General features: G+C 45.2%; 1 protein-coding gene across 2 annotated transcripts; it reads left to right on the top strand.

Moving 5' to 3' along the window:
• The first annotated feature begins 312 nt into the window (after positions 1-312).
• Positions 313-14,802, top strand: C1QTNF2 (C1q and TNF related 2). 2 transcript variants are annotated; one of them, XM_043552738.1, is made up of 4 exons: positions 313-702; positions 8,095-8,165; positions 10,626-10,877; positions 12,881-14,802. In XM_043552738.1, exons 3-4 carry the CDS (start codon positions 10,634-10,636, stop codon positions 13,492-13,494), a joined length of 858 nt encoding a protein of 285 aa, XP_043408673.1. In that variant the 5' UTR covers positions 313-702; positions 8,095-8,165; positions 10,626-10,633; the 3' UTR covers positions 13,495-14,802. The 2 variants fall into 2 exon arrangements, with proteins under 2 accessions (XP_043408673.1, XP_007057310.1); XM_007057248.4 differs by lacking the exon at positions 8,095-8,165.
• The last annotated feature ends 3,836 nt before the right edge of the window (positions 14,803-18,638 follow it).

Raw genomic sequence — 18,638 nt, 5'->3', positions numbered from 1 at the left:
GTGATTAATGATGGCAATGGAATAACTTATTTCACTTTCAGGCTTGGGACTAATCTTCTGCCACCAATTTGCCTAAATCGTTTTAGAATTGATAACAGAATTTCAGTCCCCAGGATAAGATCTTCCTCTCCTGCCAGCGTGCTAAGAATCAAGTGTGGGTTTTTTTCCCCTGGGTCAAGCTAAGCTAATCTATCTCCCTACAAACACTCCTTGCACAGACAGACAGACTGCATCAGGCCAACTCTCAACCATTTTACCCATGAATCAGTCAAGGTCTGAACCTTTTAGACTTGTCTGTAAAGGAGAAACAGAGAGAGGAAAGGCGGGTGGGGGCAATCCCAAGCATCAAGAGCTTTTCAGCCATATGTGTGTAAAAATTCTCTTTCCATATCACGTGACACAAGGAAGAGGCTCAAACCCATTACACAATAATAAAAATATGCTTTTGGCAAAGTTGAGCCAAAACCTGAAGCTGCTGCAGGAAGCTGGGAATAGCAGCGAAAGGAATAAACTTTTTAAAACGCCGTTTGAGGACTTGAATTTTCAAGCTACCCTCAGAAAGGAAGTTGCCTGCAGAAATAACTGGGATTCATGCTAAACTGTGTGACAACGATTTGCAATGAAACATCTGCTTAAGATTCAGTAGATTTTCCAGTGCAGGGTCAAGAAAGAAAAAGATTAGTCCTGACGAGATTAGTCCTGGTAAGTAGAATTCCCCCCCCCCCTTTTTTTTTTTTTAACCTTAACTTTGAAACACTGGCTAAATAAGGTCTAAATTACTGAGCACTCAGGTTTCCAAGTTATGCAAAGGAATCCTTAATGGCAACAGTCTTGAATTAAAAGAAATATTACGGTGTGAAAATGCTTATCAGAGAGTTTTCTGGGCTCAGTCAGCTCAGGGAAGTTTTTTCTCTGTTCTTTAACTGGTGACTTGTATAATAAGGTTTTCTACACAACGCTACTGAGGGATTGGCACGGGCATCAGCTGGTTGCTTAATGGCAGGGACAGTAATGCAACCCAAAGCGTAAGAGATATTGTTCTCCTTTTTTTGAAGTGTAATGTTATCAGCATTTTGCCTAACAACAGACAATGGGCCAAATTCAGACCTGATGTAAATCTATTGACTTTCACTGAGCTACACAAGCAATTAAATGCATCAATTTTAAACATGCCATTATTAATAGCACACCTTGTTTAAATATTAGTTATTAATAGTTATTAATAGCACACCTTGTTTAAATCAAATAATTGTTTAGTTGTGTGTAGACAAGTGCTTTGCTGCTATCATTAGGGTGATACTTTATTATAATGACCAGGAATGAGAATTATAATAAAAGAGAAATCCGTCATTTTAAGAATATTAGGACCTTTTGAATTATACTGCAAGAATCTGGGGTAAGGAGGTTGTTGTTTTATTTAACAGATGTCCAAATATTTATGGGAAACATTGGAATGCAAGGATTTAACTAATCTTTAATTTGCAAATCGGTGTTAGAAAACACTGTAAGGTCATAAGGCAGCAGGGAGGAAATATAATTCAGGCAACATCAGTTAATAGACTGCATGGTCAAAGCTTACAGTCCCTATTCAGGCAATACAGAACACCATATATTTTTAGCCTCATTTGTCAATTACTGTGTGGTGAAGGTTCCCTCCCACTCATCCCCTTCAAACACCCCACACCTCCAACTTGTACTTTTTAGCTTCCTTGAAGGAAATGTACCATTGAGTCAGGTCATCTGTCACCACACAACCACTTTCCTACTTGGATAAACCGCTCTAGGATTTTTACTCTGACTTTACATTTCCAAGGCAGCTGAAATGCAACAAAGAATGTATACTATGGTACATGACAACAAAAAGGGTGCTCTTCCAACCATTCATCCATGGCTCATTCGTGATGTCCTGGCCAAACCTTTTCCTTGCCTGGATTCTCTTTTCCCGTCCTATTTTTTATTTTAATTTACATTTGCCATATCGGATTCCCTAACAGTGTGCCCCACAACAGACAGCAGGAATACCTGAATTCTGATACTGACCCATTCCAGAGTTTTAGGCAAGTCACTTCTCATTTTCCCCCAGAAAAGTCAGTGTATTAAAATGACATTACTAAACTGAAGGGCTAATGGGAGGATTATCATTATTTACTACCAGTATTGTGGGAACAGCTGGGAGCCACAGTCACAGACCAGGACCCATTTGTGCTCGGTGCTGGGTGAACACAGAACAAAGACAGTCCCTGCCCTGAAGAGCTTACAATAATTAGTTGATGTTTGTCAAACACTATGAAAGTGCTGAGTATTATTGCACAAGGGATATATTTTTGATCAAACATTCAACAACACCCTGAATATAGAAAACATTCTCATTGAATGTTATTCAAACTGTAATATCTCCACTGAAATCTTGCAATATGCCTAACTTTTTCTTTCTGACCTTTGCTACTGGGACCATTGCCTGTAGTTTGGAGAGGCCGGGGACATATGCTGATCTGGTTCCAATATGCTTTTTGAAGCTGAGAGAGCCAGAGCAAGAGAGAGAATTGGAATCCCTCAATGGGCGTCTATCCTGCCCCAGGGAGGCTTTCTTCCTAAACTTAACAAGATAGTGACTGGCTTGTGTCTTGAAGCAGGAGGCATTATATCCCTTCCAAAAGTTCTGTTTTTCTTTCCTAATTACTACTATAAAGGATACCTTGTTGCAATGAGTTCCACAGGATAATTAAGCATTTATCAGTTTTAAATTGGCTGCCTTTCATCATCCACTGTGCCCTTATTCTAGGATTATGACAAAGTAAACCAAAAAGTGTTCAATTTACTTTCTCTATGCCATTTGTTATTTTGTACAACTCCATATTGTTCCCTGTTATTCATCTCTTCTATAAACCAAACAGCCCTCCTCTTTTCAATCTCTCTTCATAAGGCATTTTATCCATGCCTCTATTTCTGTTGCCGGTCTCAGAATTAGGGCTGGTTGGGAATTTTTCAACAAAACAAACTTTTCACAGAAAGTTCTTGGGTCTAGGATCTATTGAGCAAGACACCTGCCCCATCTGAGCAAAAGCGTGGTGGTTAGGGCATCTGGGATGTGAAAGACTCAGGGCTTGGCTACATTTGCGAGTTAGAGCACATTAAAGCAGCCTCGGGCGCCCAACCTCATGACAAGTCCACACTGACAAGGCACGTAGAGCGCTCTGACTCCGTGGCTAGAGCACTCCTGGTACTCCACCACGGCGAGTGGAATAACGTTTTGTGCACCCCTGCTGGAGCGGCGCAGCGCCAGTATGGATGCCCTGGTCTGTTAGTGCACTCTGATCGGCCTCCAGAAGTGTCCCACAATGCCTGTTCTAGCCACTTTGCTCATCACGTTGAACTCTACTGCCCTGCCCTCAGGTGACCAGCCGTCAGACCCTCCCTTTAAATTCTCTGGGAATTTTGAAAATCCCCTTCCTGTTTGCTCAGCCAGGCGTGGAGTGCTCTCAGCAAATCTTTCCAGGTGACCATGCCTCCACGCGCCAGGCGATCCCCAGTATGGAGCAATGGTGAGGTGCTGGACCTCATCAGTGTTTGGGGGGAGGAAGCGGTCCAGTCCAAACTGCACTTCAGCCATAGGAATTACGATACCTTCGGGCAGATACCAAGGGACATGATGGAAAGGGGCCATGACTGGGATGCTCTGCAGTACAGGGTTAAAGTGAAGGAGCTGTGGAATGCCTAACACAAAGCCTGCAAGGCAAACAGCACCACTTCGGTGCTGCCCCTGCGACCTGCCATTTCTACAAAAAGCTGGACACAATACTGGAGGGCAACCCCACCACCATTCCAAGTACCACCCTGGACTCTTCAGAGCCCAGTTCAACAAGGCAGGAGGAGGAGGAGGAGGAAAGCAGGAGCGAGGGTGCTGAGGAGGAGGGACATACACTGGCATCCCCAGATGCATGCAGCCAGGAGCTGTTCTCAAGCCAGAAGGAAGGTAGCCAGTCGCAGCGGCCGGTGCTTGGGGAAGGACAAACACCAGAGGAGGTTCCCAGTAAGTGGCTTTTATTTTGGGAAGGAAGTTATTCGGTGCGGGCTTTTGGGGTGAGGAGGGTTAGGGCTGCATGCATGCCTAGATGCGGAATAGGGCGTTGATGTGCTGTCTCACATCGCGGTAATCGGCCTCAGTGATCTCTTCAAAAGGTCTCATCCAGAACTTGGGCAATGCACTTGTGCAGGTTTCTTGAGAGAGCCACTGTGGTCCTTGTCCCAGTAAGGCTAACATGTCAGTGCCACTGTGCCGTGAGGGGCAGGGGGACCATTGCTGCACACAGGCAAGCTGCATATGGGCCAGGGCGGAATCCACATTGCAGTAGAAGACCCTCCCTTGCTTCCCAGGTCACCCTCAGCAGCGAGATATCTTCTAGGACGAACTCCTGTGGAAAATGTGGGGACAGTGTTCAGTAGAGGGGCCCCCTGCAGCTGTTGGCTCTCCCCAAGACACAGAAACCTGGAGGACAGTACGGCCATGAAACAATCAGTCACGCTTGACCCTGTGCTTACTCACCATTTTGGGGCTCCCATGGGTTATGTGTGCTCGCTTTGGGATGGGCAAATTATGCTATTGTGTAGACTGTGCTTGCCCTTATGTATGGGGGAATCCTGTCTCTGTCTGGTGTGAACAATGCTGCCTCTGTTAAGTGTTGCATTTTGCCTCTACAGATGCAACCTTGAGATCTCAGCCGTCCGTGTTATCAACTTCAGTGAATTAGGAAGAGGCCACGTAAAAGCAAAGACGACATGCCACATGAAGTCATGCAGCAGTCCCTTAACGAGAATCTAAAATTGCAGGAATGGAGGAGGGAGAGTGAAAGGAGGATCTGCCAGCAGAATGAGGGGCGCCAGCACAAAAGCGCGGTGCTCCGGCAGCAAAGCATCATGGAGCGCCAAGCGAACTCGATCCAGGAGCTCGTAGCCATGCAGGTGGAGCACTACCGCGCCCGCCCACCCCCCCTGCAGCCCTTGGCCCAAAACTCTTTCCCTTGTGCCCCCATGTCACCTCCAACCCACTTTCCCCAACATCTGGGTTCTTAACACCACCAGCTGCCTCCAACACCTGTAGCTTCACCACCCAGCCCTGAAAACTACGACCCTGACTCACTGCACTCAACCCCCTTCACCATGCAGTATAGCCATCCTGAAGTGCAGCACTCATTGCACAGCACTCCAGACAGGAAGGCTGAGTATGATAACAGGACATACGCAAATCTTTGATTGTACCATTCCCCACCGCACCCCCTTGCCCTTTCTATTTCCCAAGCAGTTGTGTTTCTTTGCAATAAATGAATTTTATTTTCAATAAATGGATTTTTTTGGCTTTGAAAACGTTCTTTATTATTGCATAAAGTAAAAGATACCTTAGCCCAGGAAAGCAACAGGCACTGAAAGTCAGCGTAGCAAACACAGATTCCTACTAACATTGGAACCACTCCCGTGCAGGGCACCAGACATTACTGGTGGCTTTCAGCCCCATATTGCTCCCTCAAGACATCCCTAATTCTTGCAGCCCCGCGCTGGGCCCCTCTAATAGCCCTGCTCTCTGGCTGTTCAAATTCAGCCTCCAGGTGTTGAACCTCCAAGTTCCATGCCTGAGTGAATCTTTCACCCTTTCTTTCACAAATATTATGGAGGGTACAGCACGCGGATATAACCGCGGGGATGCTGTCATCGGCCAGGTCGAGCTTCCCTTACAGAGAGTGCCAGCGGCCCTTTAAACAGCCAAAAGCACACTCCACAGTCATTCTGCACTGGCTCAGCCTGTTGTTGAACCGCTCCTTGCTGCTGTAAAGGCTCCCTGTGTAGGGTTTCATGAGCCATGGCATTAAAGGGTAAGCAGGGTCTCCAAGGATCACAATGGGCATTTCGACTTCCCCTATGGTGATCTTCTGGTCTGGGAAAAAAGTCCCAGCTTGCAGCTTCTGGAACAGGCCAGTGTTCTGAAAGATGCGTGCATCATGCACCTTTCCAGGCCAGCCTGCGTTAATGTCAATGAAACGCCTACGGTGATCCACAAGTGCCTGGAGAACCATAGAGAAATACCCCTTCCGATTAACATACTTGGAGGCTAGGTGGGCTGGTGCCAGAATTGGAATATGTGCCATCTATCGCCCCTCGCAGTTAGGGAAACCCATTTGTGCAAAGCCGGCCACAATGTCATGCATGTTACCCAGAGTCACGGTTCTTCTGAGCAGGATGCGACTAATGGTCCTACAAACTTGCATCAACACGATTCCAACAGTCGATTTTCCCACTCCAAACTGGTTAGCAACCAATCGGTAGCTGTCTGGAGTTGCCAGCTTCCAGATTGCAATAGCCACCCACTTCTCCACCCCCAGGGCAGCTCTCAATCTCGTGTCCTTGCGCTGCAGTGTGGGGGTGAGCTCATCACACAGTCCCATGAAAGTAGCTTTCCTCATCCGAAATTTCTGCAGCCCCTGCTCGTCATCCCAGACTTGCATGACGATGTGATCCCACCACTCAGTGCTTGTTTCCCGAGCCCTAAAACGGCATTCCACGGTGGTGAGCATGTCTGTGAATGCCACAAGCAATCTCGTGTCGTATGCGTTACTTGAGTTGATATCACAGTCGGAGTCCTCACCGTCAGTTTGGATCTTAAGGAGTAACTCGACTGCCAAACGTGAAGTGCTGGCGAGACTCATCAGCATACTCCTCAGCCGTTCGGGCTCCATTCCCACAGACCGAAAGGGAAGACAGAGCGCGCAGTACAAAAAACGTGGAAAGATGGCGCCAAGTGTGGACGGAAGCACAGGGATTGCTGGGATGCGAACCGATGCATCATAGGGCATTGGGACAGGACCCAGAATGCCCCGCAACCCCTGCCCCCTCCCACAAGCCATAGCGCCAGAATGGGAAGAGATGCTCTGTGGGATAGCTGTCCATAATGCTCCGCTCCCAACGCCGCTGCAAGTGCCGCAAACGTGGCTACGCCATTGCGCTTGTTCCTGTCAGGGTGGACAGACTGTAGCGCTTTCCCTACTGCGCTCTCCGAGGGGTGGTTTAACTCAGAACGCTCTACATTTGCAAGTGTAGCCATGCCCTCAAGTTCTGCATCAGGCAGAGCAGAGACTTGAATTTGGCTCTCCCACAGGCCTGGTGAGTTCCCTAACGACTCAGCTGTTTGGGAGGGTTTCTCTCTCTCAGAAAGTTTTGGGTTTGCCCCAAAATAGGATGGGAACATTTTTGAAATCTCAGAAACTTTTGCAGGATAGGAAAACCATTTCACTGCCCAGCTCGGCTCAGAATGCCCTCTATTTCTATTAAGCCCTATTTGTGATGGGTGAACAGAACTGAACACAAAATTTCAGGGCATACCAGTAGTATTATAATTCTCCATTGCATTCCTTAGGTATCCTACTATTCTATTTGCCTTTTTTATTATTATTATTGTTGTTGCTGGACACTGAGCAAAGGTCTTTATTCATCTGCCCACAGTGATACCTGTTCTGTGGTTTCGATCTCCAATGCTATTAATCTGACACCTTCCACCAGCCGTAATTTAACTTACATATGTATAAAGCAAGAGAGAACCCAGGAATGAGATGATCAAAATAGCTCAGGAACTGAACCCTTTCTCGAGATCTGTTTTATGTCTCTTGCTCCTCTGCGTGTTCTTAATTATATACATTGAAAAAGTGTGGGGCACTCGATACAATGTTAATTTGTAGCATATTTTTCCAATGGATTTGAAATAGCAAGTTACGTGGCTCTTGGAGGACATAGTACTACATATTCCATTCCCTTCAGAGAGTGTGAGCAGGGAAGGATGTTAGATGTGTGTTTTGCACAATACTTTTATTAATAATCTCAGTTTCTAATGTATGGGCTAATTAGAACATCTGTAACCTGATCCAAAGCCCCTTTAAGTCAATGAGAATCTTTCTCTTTACTTCAATAGGCTTCGGATATAGGCCCCAGAGACTGCTGTGTTCTTATGGACTAGAAATGCCTGGTAACAGATAACAGAGTTCATACTGTCACAATTAATGCTCTACCTTGTATCTGTGTTCATTTAACTACACTTGCTTTGCCTACCTACAGATATTCAGAGAAGAGTGCTAGAGAACTGTCTGGAAGCTGGTTAGATTGAACAAAAACTCATCTTATATTAAGTTAGTAGAACATAAACATCTGATAAAAATCCAAGTGGGATGATTGATGAATCTTTTATTTTATATATATTTAGAAAGAGGGGTATCTGTCACAGCTGGGGAAGGAAGCTCTTTGATAAGGGAAGGGGCCCTGTTCTTACGTGTACCTCTCTCTTTGTCCATTAATTAAACATACTAAACCTTTTAACCTGGCAGACACAAGAAATACCATAGTTCAGGAATATTAAAGTGATATCTTTTTAATTTCATTGAGTAGGATTCACAAAGATATTTAGGCCCCTAACTGCCTTCAATTTTTAGGCACCTCCTGATTTCAATGGGAGTTAGACACCACCCTTTGAGGCTTGGCTTCTCTGCTGTCAATAATCTGCAATGGTAAAGGTGAGATAACTAGAGATTTGTATGGGGCAGAGGTAAATTGGCATCTAAAATGAGGTACCGTGGATTCTGAAGGCATAGCTGTGACATAGCTCCCAGTCACTACAGATGGCACTCTTGTAAACACCATGCTGAATGTAGGTAGTTTGTCCCCAGTTCTACTTCTGTGACATTCAACCTACTCTTAGCACAGAAGGAGACAATAAGTATGCAGTGAAATGACATTTTCTAAAGTTTCTGAATAAGGGATGGTCTAACTCCTCTCCTCTATAGAGATTTAAACACACAACCATGCTGGAAATTTTGCAGAGGTTTACATGCTTCTGCAAATCCCACCCGCACATACATATTCATTCAGCTTCCACCTTTTTTAAATGTAAAGAATTTTACTGAGGGAGATATAAGCACAATGAAGGAGTCAGTCCTACATGATGCTCAATGCCCTCATTCTGCACCTCTCAGGATCAGTCCCCTAATTCACACATTGTCATAATTGTCTCTAAATTATATGATTAGGTCCCTCTTCTGTCACCCTCACTCACAGTATGTTGCTCCTCACTCCATGAGTGGTATCACTGAATAGGTGTAAAGGGTATCAGAATCTGGAATACTCTGAAACCAGATTAAGTATATCAGTAAATAGTCTCCTCTGCGGTTACATTTAAATCGTTTATTTTACATGCTAATGGGCTAACTTCTATGAAACACCATGGAAGTGAATGGGATTACAGAGGTGCAACTAAGAGCAGACTTTGCCTCAATGTAACAGTCAGGGAGAGGGAGGAACTACAACAGGAAACAGACACAACAAGATTTGGATTTAGTTAATTGTACATATTTCCAGCAAGGCTTGAGCTAGAATTCTAAACCAAAAAACACGGAGGCACAAAAACCAGAGGGAGGGAAAATGAGCTGACTTGGTGTGAGGTTAGGAAAACATCAGGGGATGAGAATACAGTATAAAGGAGGCAAAGCAAGATGGGGGATCCTAGAGGGGGAAGTGAAGAGGCAGAGAAGAAAGTACTGAAGAATGTCAGTGATCTCCTGCCAGCTCTGACAGCTGTGAGGAGATAACAGCTGCAGCCTATATTCAGAGTTAGAGAGACTCTGATGTGTGTTATTAGGCTGCAGAGTGTGCTGCTTGCTGTGGACTGGAATTGATGGAGACATGATAAAGAATCAGAAGGGCAGACAGACATCTTTGCTCAGCAAGTCTAAGAGTGAAGAGAGATGGATGTTGGTTTTGTAGCCCTTGGGCAAAAGCAAGTTTAAAAAAAAAAAATCTTAGCTGAGATTTTGGCAAACTGGGAAATAAATGGATCTGAAAAACCAGTTTTCTCGTGAAAGTAGGTAGAGTTCTCAACCACACTTGACAAGTGCTGCTGACAGTTCAGGAATCACTGGGAGTATTCAGGAGCTACCTCTTTAGATCCCTGAGTAATGAGAAACATGGGAGTCCAGCAGTAAGGATTCTAGCTCTGTTAATATGCAGCAAATCACTCCCTGCACCCCACCACCATTACTTCTACTCGGCATTTCACAGCTTTCAGGGATCAAGAGTAAAAAGAAGAAATAGCAAAGAAAGAAGGAGATAAAATGATACGGGTTGGGGAAAGAGGGGTCTGAGGAAACAAAGGCCCTTTTTGTTATCCTCAGACCTGCTTTCCCATCCCTTTGCTTCTCCCCTCTTTGTTTCTGGTAACCAGACTGGCAAACCCCAATTTGGGGATGATCTTAGAGTAGATAAGGTTCAGCTGCCCAGTTGATTTCAATGCAGAGGTCATAAGAGAACAAGAGAGAGGGGTTAAGCCAGGGGTATTCTCAATGAGGGGAAGAGGAAAGTGGATGTGTAGGTAAGGATGAAAATGCAACTGTCCAATACAGAGGATCCCAGATTCAAATGGGGTGGTTCACTTGACTCCTCCAGCCACCAAAACAATACATCTAGCCCAATTTTTGAAGGGGAACCTGAAACACTCCCTCTCCTCCTCCCCCCATCCCAAGGTAGGGTAGGGATACTTTTGTGTGTATACTGGCCTGCCATGGTACATGTCAGTAAATCCCTTTGTTTCATTATGACAGGTTTCACCATGATCTCTGTGGTTCTGCTCATCTGGACCGTGCCTTGTGTAGCTAATCAGCTTCTCAGTGGCTTTGTTAAAGGAGAATTTCAAAAAGGTTCCCACCAGCTCATATGCAGCATGCCAGGGCCACAGGGCCCTCCTGGCCCCCCTGGAGCACCAGGGTCTCCAGGAACAATTGGGCGAATGGGGTTTCCAGGAAAGGATGGAAAAGATGGTGAGGACGGGGAGAAAGGAGAGCATGGCGAGGAAGGTAAGAGGGAACTGCCTCTTAGAGATTTGTTAACACTTCAGATTACCCTGGTGAAGAGTAGAAGTTCAGAAAATACAGAGAGATCCAAAGCAGCTGCTCCCAAACATAGGTGCTGAGCATATAATGGGGGTGCTGAGAGCCATTGAACCAAACTGTAAACCTTCTATACGATGAAAACCACTTCAAGCGATGGGGTGCTGCCGCACCCCCAGCAGCCCTAGTTCTAGCACCTATGCTTCCAAACCCATACTTGGGCCATTGTCCCAGTTCTAGGTTTCACCTGAAGTTTCTCGCCTGTCATGCAACTGTCTTGTCTAGCAGTTCCAGCCCTGCTCCCAGCTCAGTCTCACATCTAGCAGCCCCCAGAAATGGGGCCCAGGACTGACACGAATTTGGTACTATCTTTCTGTACTCAGAGACAGGGTAATTCAGGCATTCCTGCCTAAAGCAATCAAAGCTGATCACAGTGAAGGTGGAAGTAATTCTATGTTACATACAGATGATCTGATTCCGCAGGTTCTGAGCAAATCAAATGGAGGCATAGATAAAACTGTGATTGAATTAAGTGAGGCACCCTGTTCCAAACAGGTCATGTTAAACAACTGGTGGAATTTTATTTCACACTAATTAATTCTCAGTAATTTAGATCCATGATTCTTTTCTTTCATGCCTACCTAGAAAGTCCTCGGTGACATCTCTTATTGCCGACCCTTCCCAAAGTGAGATTTTGCTATGTTATCTCATAGCTTGTTATTACTCCAACATAGCCAAGTGGCTGCAGAAGCATTTCATTTTTGTAAAGTCTTCTCTTCATGAGACAGCATGTTTAGTGGTTGGAGAGGAAGGATGGGCCAGTGTTTAAGGGGCTCGCATGAGACTCAGGACTATATTCATTTCCCTGCTCTGCCAGACTTCCTCTGTGACCTTGGGCAAGTCACCTAGCCTTGTTCTGCCTCAGTTCCCCATCTGTAAAATGGGGATAATAGCAGTGCCCTACCTCACAGGTGTGCTGTGAGGATCAATACATTCGACTGCAAGGTATTCAGATATTATGGTAATGAAGGCCAGATTCTTTTCTCACTGTCACCTTCACGACTTCCTTTTGCTTCTTACACCACATCGCAAATCCTGTCTTAAATTAGGCTCTGCTCTCTCACATTATCTGCGCAGCAGGACCCTTCTCATAGAATCATAGAAATGTAGGGCTGGAAGGGACCTCAAAAAGTCATCAAGTCCAGCCCCCCTGTGCTGCGACAGGACCATCCCTGATAATGGTTTGTCCAACCTGTTCTTAAAAACCTCTACTGATGGGGATTCTGCAGCCTCCCTTGGAAGCGTATTCCAGAGCTTAACTACCCTGAGAGTTAGAAAGTAACCCTGAAGGTCATCTAGTCCTGCACTGAGGCAGGACCAAGTATACCTAGACCGTCCCTGACAGGTGTTTGGAGGTTTACATCCTGCTTCTTTGAACAAATGTCTATGGCACAGAAACTCCCATCACAGTCAGGATTAACTGGCAGTTTCAGCAGAGATGCCAAGGGCAAACGGACATGTGAACTGAACTCTCTTCCTACTCCTCCAGGTGGTCCCTGCAACTGAGGATCGAGGCACCAAGAGAGGATGGTGGGGTGGTGGGGGGGGGAAGCTTGCACTATTTCTATCTGTGTTGTCCATGGATAAATGGAGGAAGTCACTTTCTAACATTGTCAGGCTCACTCTGCACCCTTCCAGCATGTGTTGCAAAATGCAAGCAGGACAGAGGTTCCTTTGTTATAATGTCTTTTCTAACACAAACATTCATAATGTACGTGTTAGAAAAGACAACATGATTGACATCTCAGGACCCATCCAGCCCCAGGTATTGTTTCACTAAAATCGCCTGTAGATGGAGATCCTGGCTGGTTTCTTCCCATATGATAATTTCATGTTATAATGATAACACCACCCTCACACCTGATCACATTTTTCACTAAAAACCTCACTGAAGGCAATTTGTCTTCTAGGTCCCCAAGGCAGAACCGGAAACCCAGGCAAACCAGGACCAAAGGGGAAAGCAGGCGCCATAGGCAAAGCAGGACCACGAGGTCCAAAGGGCATTAAGGGGAATCATGGGAAAAATGGAGCGCAAGGAAAGAAAGGACCCAAAGGGAAAAAGGGTGATACTGGGATGCCAGGACCATGCAGCTGTGACACCAAAAAGGCCAAATCTGCCTTTTCCGTCGCAGTCACCAAAAGCTACCCGAGAGAGAGGCTGCCCATCAAATTTGACAAGATCCTTATGAATGAAGGAGAGCACTACAATGCTTCCAGTGGGAAATTTATATGCAGCATTCCTGGTATTTACTACTTCACTTACGACATCACTTTGGCCAATAAACACTTGGCCATTGGGTTGGTCCACAACGGGCAATACCGAATAAAGACTTTTGATGCCAATACTGGTAACCACGATGTGGCCTCTGGATCAACCATTATTGCCCTGAAGCAGGACGATGAGGTGTGGTTGCAGATCTTCTACTCGGAACAAAACGGGCTCTTTTATGATCCCTACTGGACAGACAGTTTATTTACCGGCTTTCTCATATATGCTGACCAGGATTCTCTCAATGAAATATAAGAAGAGACTGTCAAAAAATAGGAAGCGAGTTTGGGAGCTTATACAAGCAAAGTACAGCTTTAAGTACTTATGTGTGAGAATCATAGGACTCTGCATTCTTAGAGCTGTAACGCTGCATTGGCTAGTTGGAAGTCTCCCATACCGTTAAAGCATTGTATTTGAATGTCATTTAAGTTTTAGCACAAGCTCTTTAGTTGCTGTGCTTTCCTAGAACCTTTACCTAGCGATAAAGGGAAGATACTCAGCATACAGTTTACTTGGAGGTGGGGAGCAATTATCACGTGGTTGATATCAGGTGTTTCCCACCAGGATTGTCCTTTTATTGGGTTTGTACAGCGCATAGCATAATGGGCTCCGAGGTGCTACAGTAATACAAATAGAGTTAGGATCGGTCAGACCACTTTAAAGTACCCTTAATGATTGTTTTTTACAGTCCTTGAAGTTGTCTGTTATATTTTCCTCTACCAAGCAGATACGCTGTGGTCAGATTACTATAACTTGTATTGTATTACTATAACTTGTTATAACTATAACACCAATGCAGAATCTATATCTTTATTTTTTTTAAATTACAAAAAATGAGCCAAAACATCTATTTCCTGCAGCCTCGTATCGGAAGCACTGTTATAGACAATATCTATCCCCCTGCAGAAAGGATCTTCATTAATGCAAAGTCGAAGTTCAGTAACCACTAAAGAGTCAGGCAGTTCTCTGTTAAGATTCTAACAGCAGCTTCGTAAGTGCATTATCAATGGGCAAAGCAGCCTGGCCAAAATAGCACTGGTACAAAGACCTCATCTTAGCCCCTTCATAGTCAATGGTACAGCTTCCTGTAAGATACTGGCCGCTCTCCACTCCCATTCAATGGGTATTAATGGCACTCAGTACCTTTCAGAATGCATCCAATATTCACAAAATCAGATTTTAAGAGAGACCTGAACTGGAATCCTGGATCTGATTCCACACAAGTTTTGGTAAAGTTGGTATCTGGATCTGGACCCAAGTGTCACATCTCAGGACTGCATGGGCCAAATGGCCCAGTGAGATTCTGATCCAAATCTGGCATTTGGGCTCATGCCTCAAGCTGAGGACAAACTTTTATTCCATGAACTGTTGTGTTAACTTCTCTCCCTAGCTTTTGCTGTGCAGGATCTGTGTGCTGCTGCTAAGGCTCTTTTCTAGGGCTTTAATGCATACACACATATCCAATTCCTAAGTATGGTGACCCACTGCTACAAGATATTTGTTTTCAGCGTACCATGGTAAAACATTACTGATGCTCTGGAATCAGCCACATTCAGGTTTGTATTTGTGATAAAAAGGTCAAGAGTTATAACAGATATTTTTTAGCATTCTTCCTTTATCTATAAGCCTATCAGCTGGTGATAACAGAGGTATGGTTCTCTAATGTTAGAAGGACTGTAGCAGAGTCCAAAGCAATCCTGCTATAAAGCTGCTGCAATCTGGCTCTGAGCCCCAGAAATGTCTATTACAAACTCCCCTTTGTAAAACACTCCTAACATAGATGTCTATCTTGACAGCCAAATAAGAGAAACCCTTCACCTTTTTCCCATTAAACGTTGGCCAAATTCTTGTCTCAGATATTTACTCATGTCTCCCCAGCCATTTCTTTAGTCTCCTTTATTCTATCACTTTAGATGAAAATTCACATGAAGTTCCAGTTCTTTTAATTCACATGCATTGAAAGGAAATCCCACAAGGCTGGAAACATGTTTATGTTACTTTTACAAGTCGGAATATTTGCATGACTATTAACTACAGTAACTGTGCTGTCTCTTGCAAGACCATTAAATTGCTTTTTAAAAACATAAAACTGAATTCAAACACTGCTGGAATGATCTTGGTTTTATAATAAAGTCTTCCAGTTAGAAAGTATCTCTGGACTGGTGTGCAGCTTGAATCACTGAACCAGACTCGCTGACCATAGGCAATTGGATCCCCCGAGTGGAGAACAACAAGAAGAGGAGACCTGGAAGGAAGGGGGAATACCGACTCTACGGCACACGCCCCCTTTTCCTTGGTCTCTTCCACCTGGCTGGAGCCTTGCAAAAAAATAAAACGGAGCAGAGGAGGGTTTAGCATTTTCTCCTCCACACCCAGTGGAATTCCCATAGGAAAAGCAGTTTGCCTGAAGCAAGCACCTGTTCCCATAGGCTGCCTTCCACACTTGCTGCTGTACACTCATTGAGGGGACTGTGCCAATGGTAGCACTTCTATTTCAGGGCACACAGAGGCCTGGGTATCTTGGGCGATCTATACGTTGGGCTGGTTGAACCTCTGGCCCATTCTACAGTAGGAGGCAGAGGGAGGGTTCCCTCAGCAGAAGAGAGAGCAGGAAACTCGGCAAGTGAAAACTCAGTTTTCGATTCTCTATGCAGGAATTCTTGTGAGGCAGGGGAACACAGCCTCATATTTCCCCCCGGGACTTATCACTTAAAGGGCCAGTGTACTCATATTTTCAGTGGGTGCCCAAATAATTTTCGCTTCCCAAGCGCCGTTCATCTGCGATCTTGCAGTGCTTTACAGGCACTAATTATTTAAGCCTCAACACTGCTGTGAGGTAGGAGGTATTATGTCTAATTTGGGGTAAACTAAGGCATGGAGAGAGAAAGTGATTAGATCAAGGTCATACACAATCTAAGAATTAACTCCCAGTCCCCAGCTCTCATCTCAAAACAACAGTGACTCTGCCTGGGACATCTCATACATACCTATCTCTACATCTTTTGGCGTGGAAGAGATGGGAGATTACCTGTAAGGTAATTCATTATTTTTTCCTCTAATAAAATGAGAAAAATGAATGCAAATATTTAGATCAGGCTCGCCAAGTGCAACTGATCTATAATAGGGATCGGCAATCTTTGGCACGCAACCCACCAGGGTAAGCCCCCTGGCGGGCCAGGCCAGTTTGTTTACCTGCTGCGTCCACAGGTTCAGCCGATCTCAACTCCCACTGGCCGCGGTTCACTGCTCCAAGCCAAGGGGGGCTGCGGGACGTGGCACGGGCCAAGGGATGTGCTGGCCGCCGCTTTCCACAGCCCCCATTGGCCTGGGATGGCGGACCACGGCCAGTGAGAGCTGCAATCAGCCAAACCTGAGGACACGGCAGGTAAACAAACCAGCCCAGCCCACCAGGGGGCTTACCCTGGCGGGCCAGGTGCAAAAGGTTGCCGATCCCTGATCTATAATGAAAGACAGATCAATGGCATTAGTACAGTACTCTAGGTTTTGCTTTCAACTTTAAGAACAAATTTGAGCTCCCATGTTCTCATCCAAGGAATGGGAGCAGGAATTCTTTCTTTCAAATAGCACAGAATCATGTTTCAATAACAATTCCATGCCCACCATTTCAGGTCTGCAGGCCTTCCTAGATACCAAAGGTTCTCAAACTGTGGTCCGTGGACCACCAGTAGTCCACGAGCTCCATTCAGGTGGTCCGTGGATAGTTCCCTCTAAGGTGCATGCCTGGGTGGCTGCACATGAGAGAATGAAGGGCCACCCACCTAATTAGTGGAGCCACGCAGGTTAGCGTGTCTGGCTCAACAAGGCAGGGTTCTGGAGTCCCAAGCTGGCAGGGAAAATGGGCTCAGAGGTCATTTCAGCACATTAGGTGACAGTCCCAAGGGGATCTCTCTGACTGAACCCGTCACAGCAACTTTCCCCAACTCCAGGGCTGTGGCTGCAGGGAAAGAGACCTCCCTCCTTCCCAGCCTTAGCTCTGTGGAAGGGGAGAGACTCCCCACCTTCCCAGCCCCAGCTTGAGGGCTGCCATGTTGGGGGAGAGAGGGCACATCCATCGCTTTAGAAAGGTGAGACTACTGATATTAAAATATGAGTTGTGTGCTTTTATTTGTAGAACAAAAAAAGTTTATTATTAAGTTTTTTTTATATAGTGCTTTTATCCAAAGCACTTTACAGTAGTTAGCTAACAGTACAAACAACATTTGGAAAGATCATTAAGTGGTCCGCCGAGACCCTCAGAAATTTTCAAGTGGTCCACGAAAAAAAATGTTTGAGAACCACTGCTATATACCACAAAGAAGTTATTTCCAGGGCTTGTTTGAATGACATAAGCCACAGCTCAATGAACTTAAGGCAAGAACAGAACTTGGAGAGTTACAGAAGGGAAGTGGAAAACCCAGAAACTAGCAAACTGAAGAGGGCAAAGTGGGAGAAATTATCTATTCACACAGGAGGAAATTCACCCCTTGGCTGAGGGTCCACCAAAAGCCTTTGAACCACTTGAGTGTTTCTGTGAAATGTTCCTGAGACAGACAGACGCATGCACTTCAGTGTTGTATTGGTCTTGTGTGGTTTCCTCTTAACAGGGAGAATTTTACCTACAATGGCTTAAACATGATCATACTATCTCACCTGTTGAAAAAAATTATTTACAATGCTTGTCACAGGGGATTCAGACACACAGAAAAACCAATAGGCAGCAGCATTTAATAAGGAGTGGCTGCTGAGCAGGGGTATTCTTCCGCCCCTCACTTTCTACCTGTCACTGGGAGTGGAGAGGCAGTTGACATAGTGGCAAAGGTATCTGCAGCAATGCCAACCCCCATTATTTCAAAAGGCATGAGCCAGGACAAATAATAAATGAAGCCTGAGATTTGCAATGCCATCTCTTGATTTTGGCCACTGGAACTTTAAGAAAAAACACCAAATATCATGAGACACACATAAAAATCACAAGAGTTGGCAGTGCTGCATCTTTCAGAGTAGCAGCCGTGTTAGTCTGTATTCGCAAAAAGAAAAGGAGTACTTGTGGCACCTTAGAGACTAACCAACTTATTTGAGCATAAGCTTTCGTGAGCTACAGCTCACTTCATCGGATGCATTCAGTGGAAAATACAGTGAGGAGATTTATATACACACAGAACATGAAAAAATGGGTGTTTATCATGCACACTGTAAGGAGAGTGATCACTATTACGGGGGGGGGGGGGGGACCCTTTGTAGTGATCATCAAGGTGGGCCATTTCCAGCAGTTAACAAGAACGTCTGAGAGCTGTCCCTCCCTCCAGTCTTCTGAATTGAGTTCTGGGGTGGATGAGGGTCCTGCTTTTATGTTGTCGGGGGGGAAAGGAGTTGGAGAGGGAGTTGTAACCCTTGCCTCC

The sequence above is a fragment of the Chelonia mydas genome, chromosome 8 (assembly GCF_015237465.2).
Source record: "Chelonia mydas isolate rCheMyd1 chromosome 8, rCheMyd1.pri.v2, whole genome shotgun sequence".
NCBI classification, from domain to species: Eukaryota; Metazoa; Chordata; order Testudines; family Cheloniidae; genus Chelonia; species Chelonia mydas.
This window is presented reverse-complemented; position numbering and strand designations above follow the sequence as displayed.